Source organism: Oryza brachyantha, chromosome 3 (genome assembly GCF_000231095.2).
Source record: "Oryza brachyantha chromosome 3, ObraRS2, whole genome shotgun sequence".
Taxonomy (NCBI): Eukaryota; Viridiplantae; Streptophyta; class Magnoliopsida; order Poales; family Poaceae; genus Oryza; species Oryza brachyantha.
Genome location: NC_023165.2, coordinates 25,800,360 through 25,813,938, shown reverse-complemented (window position 1 = coordinate 25,813,938; position 13,579 = coordinate 25,800,360). Strand labels below are relative to the sequence as shown.

At 38.5% G+C, this 13,579-nt stretch overlaps 1 protein-coding gene across 1 annotated transcript; it reads left to right on the top strand.

Moving 5' to 3' along the window:
• The first annotated feature begins 9,458 nt into the window (after positions 1–9,458).
• LOC102705329 lies at positions 9,459–12,678 on the top strand. The gene is made up of 10 exons (XM_006650561.3): positions 9,459–10,001; positions 10,145–10,410; positions 10,506–10,601; positions 10,701–11,084; positions 11,188–11,323; positions 11,409–11,571; positions 11,666–11,791; positions 11,874–12,068; positions 12,177–12,299; positions 12,404–12,678. Exons 2-10 carry the CDS (start codon positions 10,161–10,163, stop codon positions 12,515–12,517), a joined length of 1,587 nt encoding a protein of 528 aa, XP_006650624.1. The 5' UTR covers positions 9,459–10,001; positions 10,145–10,160; the 3' UTR covers positions 12,518–12,678.
• Positions 12,679–13,579: the final 901 nt, after the last annotated feature.

The window sequence follows — 13,579 nt, the reverse complement described above, 5'->3', positions numbered from 1 at the left end:
TTGTTTTTTAAAGTTTTTCAAATATAGTTTCTTTTTCAGTATCGGTAATAACAAGAATGCAAAAGCTTTGCTTTCAAATAGTTTTTTAGCTGGTGATATGCCGTTTAGGTACAATTTGCTCTTGGCCAATCGATGGGAGCCATTATTCCTGTTATGTGGAACTACAGTTACTATACTTATTTAAAACTAAATGTATTTGCTAAAAGACCGTATCTTTCGGTTTTCTAGGTATGGTTTGTTTTTTTTACCAACCTCATCTTTTTTTACTTTTACTTATACATATAGGCTAAAATTTAAATTTATAGCCTTAAATTTAAAGTTGATTTTGATGGGTTTTTTAATCGTAATTTATTTTTTAGCCTTTGTTTTTAGATCAATAAGAATACACATATTAAACTTCTATTTATGAATTACTTTTTGTTTGCAAATATGTCATTTGGTTTTTCCAACAAAAGCCAAACAATAACCCCCTACATTCGTTGCAGTACTGTTATAATTGAACATATGTATTATTATGATTGAACGGTGCATTTTTTCCTCAATGTCTCCATTATTGTAAATTTGTGATATATCTATCCAGAGAAAAGACCATGGGTTGAAATTTGGCCCATTTTCATGGCCTATTCGGGATAAATTCCAAATCAAGTAGTGGTTGTTGGTTTAATACGTCTTGCTAGTTCATGATGGTGCATACCAATATTAATAGGTGAGTTCATGCCTATTGCTGAAATAAGAAAGCAATGGGAGAACCGAGCGGATGGCTGCGCGTGAGCAGCCCACGTGTCTCATTCCGGGATTTTTCTCTCACACGCGTGCGCAAGTGGGTGTTTTATACCCTTCAAAAAAAGAAAGCAATGGAAGAGAGAGTGAACCAAATGCCATGCAATTAGTGGATGTCGTTAGAGATGGAGCGACTACTTAAGAGCAACCGTACTTATAGTAGGCCCTGGGGACATTCAAGTTGAAGTTTTTGACAGCAAAAATCCCTCTTGTTTTCTTCCTCAGATTAGGAGGTTGTGCTTGTGGTGTTGAGCTGCTATATCTTGCCAGCTCTCTTCCTTGGTGTGCGCCATGGAGAAGGGTGAGCAGCATCTCCGAACCATTGCCATTGTAAAGCTTGCTCGAGGGGCGGCAATAAGGTTTCTAGGCAATGCATCTATGCAACCACTTGAAATGCGATCGCTTGTTCGATTATGATATGCGATGCCACAAGGACGAACGATCATCTTCGTCTACATCGGCGGTCTACTATCTATGTTAATTCAAGCACCGACAAACCTACCGTAAGTCAATGTTACCTACAATTTTTTATGTCTGTATGTCTACTGCTAGCACTATTTTGCATCACGCTTTTAAATATCGATGAAATTTGCCTCAATTTAAAATTTATACTTAGAGTAATACACATATTTCCAACACCATTCCACAGTCTCACAGACATATGAGCAAAATGGATTAGTGGATGGCCCTCTATTATGATATTTGTCCTGAAGTATTTTATCTGGACACACAAATTCCTTCAAACAAAACAAAAACAAATGGTTCTGACATGTTATTAATCTCTTTTTTAAAAAAAAATAAAATAAAACCATGCCAGCTCTACACCAAAACCAATACTGGTCCAGACCGAATTGTTCCAACGTTTGTCCAACCATTTCACCGAATCATCGCGTGCATCGTCAAACATCAAGGCGTGCCCACTGCCCACACGATCCTTGCTAATAGCTACCACGTGCACACGAGACTGCTGCGTTTGATGCCTTCCAGTCAATCAAGGAAACGCCACAGTTAAGGCTACTGCTCAACCAACTCGTCTCTACTGCTGCCTACCAATCAGACACTCCGACAATTCTTCTCGTTAATTATATGTCACAGTATAATCGGTTCAATCTATTGCTCATTAGTCTTTGTGAAGGGTCGATTTGGACAGGTTATCATCCAAGTAATCCTAAAAATTAAACGGATGGATAACCGAGAGGAGCGAGTCGCTGGAGACATGATGATGGAGACCTGTCGCTGGTACTAGCAGTATCATATTGCATCGTCTTTCCACGTCAACATGATTACGAGGCTGTTTGGATTCAGAGACTTTTTTTAAGTTCTTTGTCACATCGTATGTTTGATGTTAATGAGTAGTATTAAATATAAACTGATAACAAAACTAATTGCATAAATAAATGCTATTTCATTAGATAAATTTTTTAAGGCTAATTAATCCACGATTAGCAAATGTTTACTGTAGCATCATGTTCGCTAATCATAGACTAATTAGGTTTAATAGATTCGTCTCGTGAAATAGTCTAGAGTATAGGGCGAGTTTTATTAATAGTCTATATTTAATACTTCTAATTAGTGTCTAAACATTCGATGTGACAGTGACAAAAAAGCAGCAGGGATCCAAACACCCCCTACAATGCGACAGGGGAAGAAAGCTTCAAAGGAAACAGCAGCAACCCATTGAAAGAAAACGGGTGAAAAGAGGGGGCAAACGATAAGAGTAAATTTAATTATTCAAGAGACAGCTTAATGTTCGAAGCAATCCATAACGTACGTGCTTGGTTATTATTTTTTTGGTGTTAAATTATTTGTTAAGTTTATTCAAGATATAACTAGTGGAACTCTTTTTCACAACAAATATAAATGAGAGATTTTTTAATGTCCGTGAGGCATGTAGAGGTATGGATAGATGGTGTAACATACATTAGTGGTGGATATAGTGAGGGGCAATGTAAAGAATAGTGTACTCGATGACAGTGGTATTATTACATTGGCAATTCAGTAGCAAGTGTGTTTAGTATCAGTACCTTATCCATTAAAAAATGCTTCATTTAACAAGGTATCGATGATCGTGGTTTTTTCATCGTACGTAAATCTTTCGTCTTAGGGTTTGTCCGTCGTCAATGTCTAAGAAGTTAGAGCATCCTAACAGCTCATCCATTCCATCCTCCATATTAGAAATAGAGGATGAAGAGTAAAAGTTAAGCTCCAACAAATCATCTATCTCATCATCTATTTTTAGATGTCATCTATATTAGGGAAGAGAAACTCTATATTTAGATATTCTCTCTCCAATCCTCTCTAAATAGATATAAAGGATGTCATATATAGATGATCTGCTGGAGTACAAAGGGATATGAAGGATAAAAACGTTTTAGATGATCATCCAAATGAAGATATAAATGACCAAATTTAGATAAGCTGTTGGGGATGCTCCGTTGGGTCGAAAAGAGCCAGCGGCGATCGTTATTCATAGCAAATCTTTCATTCCCGTTGTCGAGGAGCAAGGTTTGCATCGGGTCGAAAGGAGGTAGGGGCGACCGTCGAGGAGGTAGGAAGATCTTGGGCAGTTGGCTAATCTAGCACCCGTTCATCCCGTTGAAGTTTTGAACCGTGCAAATATTGCACAACACCACGTAATTTATGATGTACTTGGAAATACAATTTAAACTAGATAAAATCATCTTTTGTTTCACTTCAAGCGTGGTGGCCCGTGCATATGAGCGGCTAACATCGTTATAAATTGTAGTTATAAGGTCTCTTATGTAGATAATTATTACTCTTTAATTGTTTAATTCTAATTTAAATTTTTCTAATTATATTTTTACATGGAACCTCATTTACCTTTATTCTAAACAGTACTGGTACATATACTCTTTCCTGTATAATATTTAATTTATAATTCAAAATTTAGATACTTCTAAATTATATTTATGGATAAACACTTCCTCTTAATTTTTCCAATTTTTAACTGAAATTTTTGATCTTTGCAAATTATATTTATAGATGGACTTTTCACTCAATATTAATTATTTTAAAACTTTTAGTCCGAGATTTGAACTTTTCTAAACTATATTTACACATGAACTCTTTTTATTGTTTTTTATTTTATTCTAAAATTGTATTTCTAAAACGATTCTTTTTAACCGGAATTTTAGATATCTCCAAATTTTATTTATAGATGGACTCGTCCCTTGATATTAATTATTTTAATTTCTTTAATCCAAGATTTCCAAATGCTATTTATAGATACACTTTTCCCTTAATATCAATTACTTAAAAAAATTTATTCGAGATTTAGATTTTTCTATACTTTATTACGCATGGACTCTTTTTATTATTTTTAATTGATCTTTTCTTTCATTGTCAGATCGTAAAAAATAACATTATCTTTCTTTGATTTTCATTGTCCGATTCAAAAGAAACCGTTCTTCTCTCTTCTTTTTCTCTTATGTCGATCAGGGTTTTTTTAAGAGAACCTAAACTGTCCGATTGATATTTCTTCCTTTTGTTTTTCTCCGATGTCCGATTGACGTGTTCTTGATTGATCTTTTCTCTTTTTTTTATTGCTATTGATCAGGATTATATGAGATCTCAACGACTTTAAAATTTTTTATCCGAGATTTAGATTTTCTAAACTTTATCACGCATGGATTCTTTTATTATTTCTTTATTATTAATTGATCCTTTTTCATTGTCTGATTTAAAAAAATAATGTTATCTCCAATGTCCGATTGATTAAAGCTGTCGTGCACCAATTTGCCAAAGCAAAGCCGAACGAAACATTAATTACATGCCACTAATGTGCTATCCGATTGATTTTATTGCTACCCGATTGGTTTTTTTTTTCCTTTTATCCCATTGATTTTTTCTTTTTTCACCTATTTTTCTTCGATTAATCTCAGAATTTCTACACCATGAGGAACAACGTGAAGACTCCTTTTTTTTATTACTTTATATATAATAGATAGATAAATTGTATCGACGCGATACCTTTTCTTTCACTTAAAAAGGACCGACGTATCACATTTTCCAAATTTACAATTTTTTGTCATCCCGTAAAACTGTCCTTTTACCCAACCTATCTAAGGCTGCGTTCGTTTGGGGTGTGAGATGGGTTAGTTACCCGGCGTGGAAACCGTAGCAATAAATTAGTACATGATTAATTAATTATTAATTATTAAAAAAATATAAAATATATTAATATGGTTTTTTAAAACAACTTTTCTATAGAAAACTTTCGCAAAAAATACACCGTTTAGCAGTTCGAAAAGCGTGTGCGTGAAAAAAGAGAGGAGTTAGATATCTTAACTCTATGGCCGAACACGGCCTAAGTGCATATACTAATACTTGTACCTTTTACACAGTACGTTCCATCGTGGAATGTCGGATCTTTACCCATTTTAAAATACAAACACAAAAAAAATCAATATAAATATATTCATGACAATATTTATTTCAAATATATTCATATACAAAAATAAAATAATTTTGTTGTAGCCTTGTTTGTTCGTGTTTTAAATTCCGTCCATTTGGGAATGGAGATGGGATGGCTCGTAGAATCCTGCCTAATCCTCATCTTAAAAAATGGCAGTCTAAACTTTCGGACGTGCTTATAAAGATGAATATGTGTATGTTCGTAGGGTGAGTATGCACGCATGTTCGTGTTTTCCAAACAAAAAAAAGTCCTGATGAAAAAGACAGCGCATAGGATAAACACCTGCTACGAAACTTAGCAATTACTACTGCCTCCGTCCCTAAATATTTGACGCCGTTAACCTTTTTATGCACGTTTGACTCATCTAATTCAAAAATTTACATAATTATTAATTATTTTTATATCATTTTATTTATTGTTAAGTATACTTTTATACATATAGCTTTACATATTTAAAAAAATTGAATAAGAAGAATGATTAAACATGTATAGAAAAGTCAACGACGTCATTTAAGTAGAGGCGGATTTACCACTAGGGCTAGGAGGCTTCAACCCCCTAGTCCTTCTGCACCATTGAAGCCTCTCCTTAACTTCCGCAGCAAAATTTCTGGTATTACTAAAGAGAAGGATTGACTAGAAGCAATTCTCTTTCATCCAGCTCCTTTTAATATTTTTCTTGGATCCGCCACTGCATTGCATTTAAGGATGCATTTAAGGACGGAGGGAGTACTCACTGTGGCAAAAATTACTGGCATAACCGGCAGTATATCCTACAATAGCTGTGATGCAGAGCGGCTTGATCTCATGGCAACGACAGCACATGGTGACCAACAGTAGAGACACGCTTTTTCAGAAACCCTATCTTGTCGAAAACCACAAGAAAATCGCATTTAAATAGCAATAAACAGCTAAAGTGCTGGGGTTGATCAATCACTGCATATGTCCTTCGCTCTCAAACCTTTTTTTTTTCTTTCCAAAAGAACAGTAGTTTTTGAAGACTAATAAAAGACGACCAGTAGTGATCGAAAAGGAGCAGCATTCGTTGAGTATAGCTATTATATTCGGTTCCCTTTGACGCACTTACCCACTTGTAAACGATATTGAGTAGATGTTTGAATCCAGATATTTGTTTTTAGTCTTTTATTACATCAGATGTTTGGCGTTAACCATGAGTATTAAATATAGACCGATAACAAAACTAATTGTATAAATAAATGCTATTTTATTAGACAATTTTTTAAGTCTAATTAATTAACAATTAGCAAATGTTTACTGTAGCATCACGTTCGCTAATCATGAACTAATTAGATTTAATAGATTCGTCTCGCGAAATAGTCCAGAGTATGGGGTGTGTTTTATTAATAGTCTATATTTAATACTTCTAATTAGTATCCAAACATTCGATTTGACAGGGACTTAAAAAAAGTTAGGGGGAAACAAACACCCCCTAAGTTGTATTGAAAATTTAGTATCTAACATCCTTTGCGAAAAACCGTAAATTTGTAAAAAAAAAAGAGAAATTTCTCATTCTATAAAAAATGTCAACCAGCATTCAGCAGTTTGGCCCGGTTAACGTAGACTAACGTGGATCTCTGAAGTTGTCAAGACAACAGCACGCTTAAGTGCGAAGTTACTCCTATCTGCAGCATTACTTAACCGTGTAGTTATATCTTCGTTAGAAGTCTAAGGGTGTGTTTGGTTGGTGGGATACGTCTGGATGAGAGATAACTGTCCAGGTTTTTGATGCGTTTGGTTCATGGGCGAAACTGGATATGATAGCCTAGAAAGAGAATATGCCACGAAGATGCTGGATGAGCGTATCCGGCCAAATTGGCCAGATGAGCTCATTCACTTTCACGAACCATGATCATTAGTGATTGTTTAGTGATAATTAGTTTATTTTGACATTAATTAGTAATTACCATGTTTAAATTAGTGTTAATTAATGATGCTAGATATATTTTATTAATAATTTATACTAATTTATGATAAAATCTATGATAATTAATTTATAATATTATTTATTAGTAATTCAATATGTTCATCCCATCTATCCTCATCCATCCAACCAAATAAAAAATTGAATCATCTCATCCATCTAACCAAATATGAAACTAGAACATCATATATTAAAAACTAGAACACCAACTAGTATATCACGGAGAAGATCTGAACCGCTGGCCTCCGATCCGACGGCGATGGACCAGCCACGTGCTCTCTCCAAACTCAATAGCGAAAGGAGATGTTTAGGTCCCTAACTATTTTGTGTTTATGTTTATGCCTAGGGCACGTCCAATGTAGCTCTCAACAGAGCTGCTTATGAAAAACGGGTTATTTTATTTCACATCAGATCGGCAAGGCTCTTGCGTAGGCCGCTGCTTCACAGGAGCTCCGAAAAAAAAAGTCTTATAATACGTTAATTTTAGATTTTTTATCTTAGTTATTTCTTGGTTTTTTTTAAATCACTAATAACATGTATAAAGACTTTTTCTCATAAGTTGATAGACGATTTCACTTATTATGCGTCTTAATGCCAAAAGATAAACCGACATATGTTACTTAACTTTATGTCACTGACATATGTTACCCTAACTTTTGGGTCAGGTTATGATTATAAATCAAAATTTAAATTTTCAACCATAAATTTAAAGTTAAGGTTTTCTCACGACAACTTATTTTTTAACTTTAACTTATAATTGACGAACACGTATATAAAAATTTTATTTACAAATTATTTTTCGTAAATATAACGTTTGGCTTGTTTAGATGGTGCTGATCCGTAAAATCGTAGATTCATATCTCAAGCACACGAGGTCATCCGTCAACAGCAGCTGATGCCAACAGCCAAAGTGGGACAAACGTCCGGCCACCGGCGCCGCGGCAGCGGCACGCAGCCAGCACTGACCCTTCGGCGACGCAACGCGCGGCGCTTTGCGGCTGCACGGCACACGTCGCCGTCTCGGGGGAAGCCTTCTTATGCCATCGAGGCGTCCTCTTCCTACTGCTTCTCGTGCAATGGCGACATCACAGACAGCATCTGTACCTGCAGCCCGCCAAGTTGCTGATGAAATGCCCCAAAGAGCCACTACTGAAAGGGACTCCTCTGATCGTCGTCTCCAGGCCTTCGTTTCGCGGCGTCCATAAATATCCATCACTTGTTCCCCGGCTGCTAGCTGTTCATCACTGACGCATTGGCGTTTCTTTTTTAGCATCTGGTTCCTTGTGAGCACACACTTGGCTGGGCATCTACTCTGCTACTAGTTTAGCACCCTTGTGCTAAACTCAACAGGTGAAGTGTCAATTATTTCCCTTAAACCATAATGCTAGTGTCTCTGTTGGTTTCATGTTGTGGTGTTTGCTTTAGAGATGTTAAGTTGCACCATTCATTCATTCATCCGTTCATGCTGACTACACTTGCTGATAGACTGTCTGCATACTTGCAATTCTCTAATCTCTTGTTGGAGCTTGGTATACTTTGATACTACTAGTGGACTGTTTGTCCCACAGTTGTTCCCTTTTTTTTCCTTCTTTTTATTGGAGCTTGATTTGACAAAACATCATTTATGTGCGTGCTCCGATATGGAGAGCACACCAACAGACAGGGGAGCAGGAAAATAAAGGGAGTGGTATGATGCGCTTCTATTTGAAAAGTTCACGCCTTGACCGGTTGCATCATTTTTTAATGCTTCTTTGTTAAAATAATTGGCCCTGAGCTTTGTGATCAGGTTGGATGACCTTTTCAGCGGTTGGTTACAATCCTTTTGTTTATCACGCCCTAAAATTCCCTCTTCAGTTAACATTAGCTGCATGCAGCTTCCTTGAGGAAAAAAGGGTCCTGTTTGTTTTTTAATCAAAGAAACATACACGTATCGTTAATCATGAGAGCATTTAGTGTTTAGACAAAGCATCAATCAAAATAATTGACATTTTCATAGATGTCTGCATCACCGGTCATAATCGCCTAGCTTTGCACACATCGAACAAAAGAATCTGAAGATTTTCTGTCCTTGTATAATACACGTTGCTGAACTTTGCAAGCCATTCCAAAATCACCAATTTGAGATTTTCTCCGCAATTTATTGCTTCTATCCATTATCTTTCCTTTTGATCCAAGTTGCTACATATATACTTTATTATCTTTTCAAATTGAACAGTATGAAATCAAAGAACCCTAGTAGAATGTTTATACACCTACAATTCATTGACTAGATTGTGCCAAGTCTGGCCTGATAAAATCAACCCATGCATCTGCAGTTGTCTCACCTAACTAGTATTCCCTGTCCCCAACACCCACAAAAATACAAGAACATGTTCAGTAAGCAAGAATTTAGAACCTTCATGGCAGTATTAGTTTAGCCAGGTCGTTGTACTGTTGCTGCCCCAGGCGGCTAGGTTCTTCAAACACGCGTGACAGTGACCTGTACCCTCTCCTCTTTTCTTTATCCGTCTCCTTTGATTTATATGCCACGCCTTTGCTGAACAGAAAAGCTCAGACAGATGCAGGGAGAGATCGATATCAACACGCTTTAGTCCATACACGGGTCCTCCCTTGCCATTAACTAATGGCATGCACCCCACGTTCCTGCCGATGAGATGATGCGTTGCAAGTTACAAGTAGTAGAGAGGAAGGCACCAGGTAGAGGCTGGATTGGATTGGATTGGCTGTTGCTGGCAGTTTCAGAATTATATTGGCCCCAGTGAGCTTTGCAAATTTAAGCATTCTTGTTCTAGCTAGCATTATCCGAAGAGAGGGAGAGATCATTGGATTGGATTGGTTGATTCCAAGGTAAATCAATAATGCCATCTTGTTTGTACTTCTGAGTTCTTGAAAGTGCACCTCCTCTTGTTTTGGTCCATGGCGTGTGGTTTGCTCGCTAACGCTGCAGATCAAAGGTGTGAACTTGGGTTCTTGGTTGTTGGTTGATCCAGGTGAGGTGAGGCGGCCATGGGTTCTTGCGTTTCGACGACGAGGCGGCGGCGGAGGTCGAGGAAGCTGTCTGTGGCGGCGAGGAAGTTCCGCCGGAAGGTCTCCACGGCGATCGCCGCCGCGCCCATCGCCCGCCCCGGCGCCGGCGACGCGGCGGCGAACTGCTTCGCCCGCCACGAGGTCGTCCACGTCGAGGCGCCGGTCTCCAACGTGACGCTCCATCTCACGCAGCTGCAGTGGCAGCATAGCCAGATGGACGCAGGCAGTGGTACGACACGAACAATTGCACCACACATCTCCACTAGTTCTTCGTAGCATCAAAATTTCTCAAAAATCTCTGAAACAAAATTTTTTTTCGACCAGTGATCTGTGAAGAAGCGTGGTACGATTCCGTGAGCATCCTCGACTCGGCCGACTCCGACGACGATCTCGACAACGACTTCGCCAGCGTCAGTGGAGGTAACGTTTCTTCAGCCACGCTGTCACAGATGTTCAGTGATTCAGTGCAGTTTCAGAGTTTTCAGAGCTCAAAAGCTTTCACCTTTCGTTCCAACCCAGATCCTCTTCCGGACGTCACCGCCGCCGCCGGCACGGCCGCGCCGCCACAGCGCAACGACGCGGCGAGCTTGCTGGACGCCGTGCATCGCCTCAGGAGCATCGCGAGTGCAGAGGCATGCCAGGATGATCCCCACGAGAGAAGCGAAGACTCCAACGCTGCTGCTGCTGCTGCTGACGAGTGCTGCAGCGGCAGTAACCTGAAGGAATTGCAGGGCATGGTGGCGAGCTCGGCCCGACCGTCATTCCCGTCGTCGATCCCGAGCAACAAGATCCAGCCAATGCCGATCGTCAGCGTCAGCCCGCACAACCAGAAGAAGAAATCGGCCGTCGTCAGGCTCTCTTTCCGGAGGAGATCATACGAGGGCGATGAGATGACTGAAATGAGTGAGTTTAGCATCAGCAGTTCATCACTCAGCTTACTACTGCAATGTGTTGATGCGTGTGGAGCAATTGTTTCCTCACTTTTCTGACAAAATTGCCACTGCAGGTGGTTCTACGAACTATCTGTACCGTCCAAGAGCTGGTTCATCAGTGCCATGCTCAACCGGCGAAAAACTGTCAGATGGTTGCTGGTCAGCTATTGAGCCGTCAGTGTTCAGAGTCAGAGGAGAAAGTTTCTTCAAGTAAGAAGCAATGGCATGAACAAACATACATTGTGTGTGATGTCTCTCGGTAGGCTTGACTAACTTATGAAATGCATTTTTGTAGAGACAAGAGGAAATCCCCAGCTCCAAACTGCTCGCCATACGTCCCCATTGGAGCAGACATGTTTGCCTGTACAAGGAAGATAAATCACATTGCACAACATCTCGCCCTTCCATGTCTGAAGACCCATGAGACCTTTCCGTCACTTCTCATTGTGAACATTCAGGTAAATTCAGGTGGACTCAACTACTGTTTTTCTAACATTTTTTTTTATTTCTTTGCTTATCTTTGAACCTAACAAGTTCTACTGATTTGTACAGATGCCTACCTATCCAGCCAATATGTTTGGTGAGAACGACGGTGATGGGATAAGCCTAGTTCTTTATTTCAAGATTTCTGATAATTTTGACAAGGAAATTTCTCCCCAACTAAAAGAAAGCATCAAGGCATGTTCAGATTGATTGCATTTTCATCTCACCCTTTTCAGTGCCTCTTGGCCAAATTGCTGATGGCTACTTGGTTATGCAGAAACTTATGGGTGAGGAGCTTGAAAGAGTTAAGGGTTTTCCAGTAGACAGCAATGTGCCCTACACAGAAAGGCTGAAAATTCTGGCTGGTCTCGTGAACCCTGACGATTTGCAACTTAGTGCAGCTGAGAGGAAGCTTGTGCAAACTTACAATCAGAAACCAGTGCTGTCTCGCCCCCAACATAAATTCTTCAAGGTAGCCTACACTTTCAGACTTATCCCCTCTCTCCACCAATTGATCACAGGTGCTGAAATCATTCATGTTCTACAGTTCTGACTAAAACATCGATACATTATAATGTAGGGGTCAAACTACTTCGAGATCGATCTCGATGTGCACCGTTTCAGCTTCATCTCACGGAAAGGGCTCGAGGCTTTCAGGGAGCGATTGAAACATGGGGTTCTTGATCTTGGCCTGACCATTCAGGTACATTTCTTTTGCAGTTGGTTTTAGGGCCTTACTGGCCTGAAGAAAAAATATGTCCCAGATTCAAAAGTCTGAAACTTAAGCATTGTCTGATCTTGATGCAGGCACAGAAGGCCGAGGAGCTACCTGAGCATGTCTTGTGCTGCATGAGACTGAACATGATTGACTTTGCCGACAACGGGCAAATACCGACACTGATAATGTCTAGTGACGAATAAATTTCTCATATCAATGAAATTCACTAACTTTGAGAGAAAAATCTGTACAGATCGGGAGATTGAAGTAGGAACTAACACAAAATTTATGCAGTAAGCTGCATAAAGATGGTGTAAAAACTCATTATTTGCCAATGAATGACAAAAGGAGCATTCCGCGTTGAGAAGTTGTACTTTTTTTATTACTATCTGGTTCGAAAATATAAGCATTTCTATATTATTTATACATCGGTTAGTAGGGATTAAGATTGGGATAAAAAGACTATAGTACCCTTTGTTTCATAATATAATATGTTTGACTTTTTTTTTACAATATTTGATTATTCGTCTTATTTAAAAAATTATGAAAATATCATTCATTTTGCTTATGACTTACTTTATTATAAAAAAACTTTAAACACGACTTATTATTTTTTATATTTATACTAAATTTTTAAATAAGACGAATGGTCAAACGTTACAACCAAAAAAATCAAACATCTTATATTATAAAACGGAGTTAGTAATAAATAAGAAATAGATAAAGATGAAGGAGTAGTCCAGCATAAAATGCAAAAAACATTGAATATAAAATAATTGATGGGATAAGTAGTACCATGATAAAAATGATTATAAAAACGGATAGAGTACTAGTGATGAGCGGTGACTAGCTATGGTCTGGTGGAGATGTCAGATGTGCCCCTTGCAATCCATCATCTTATTTTCAGCTGATCGAGGAACTTGCATTCTGAAACCATTTACAATTTATAATGGAGATGTTAACAAGACACCACTCTAACCCTAGCACCTTTCCATTGAAAAATGCAAGGGAAACAACAGAATATACAGAGTACAGAACACACAAAGCAAATCCAGGAGCAAGCCACAGACAATCTGCAGCCAAGATAGATCAACATGTCAGCCTCCCTAAAAAAAATAACTGACATCTAATCAACCGTGATGAACAACATCGACAACTAGCCGCCCATGATACGCAAGCCTTCTGCGTATTCACGGATAAAAAAAAGAGAGAAAAAGAAGATGAACAGCAACAACGACTAGCCGCAGGAAAACCTGCCCAAAAGA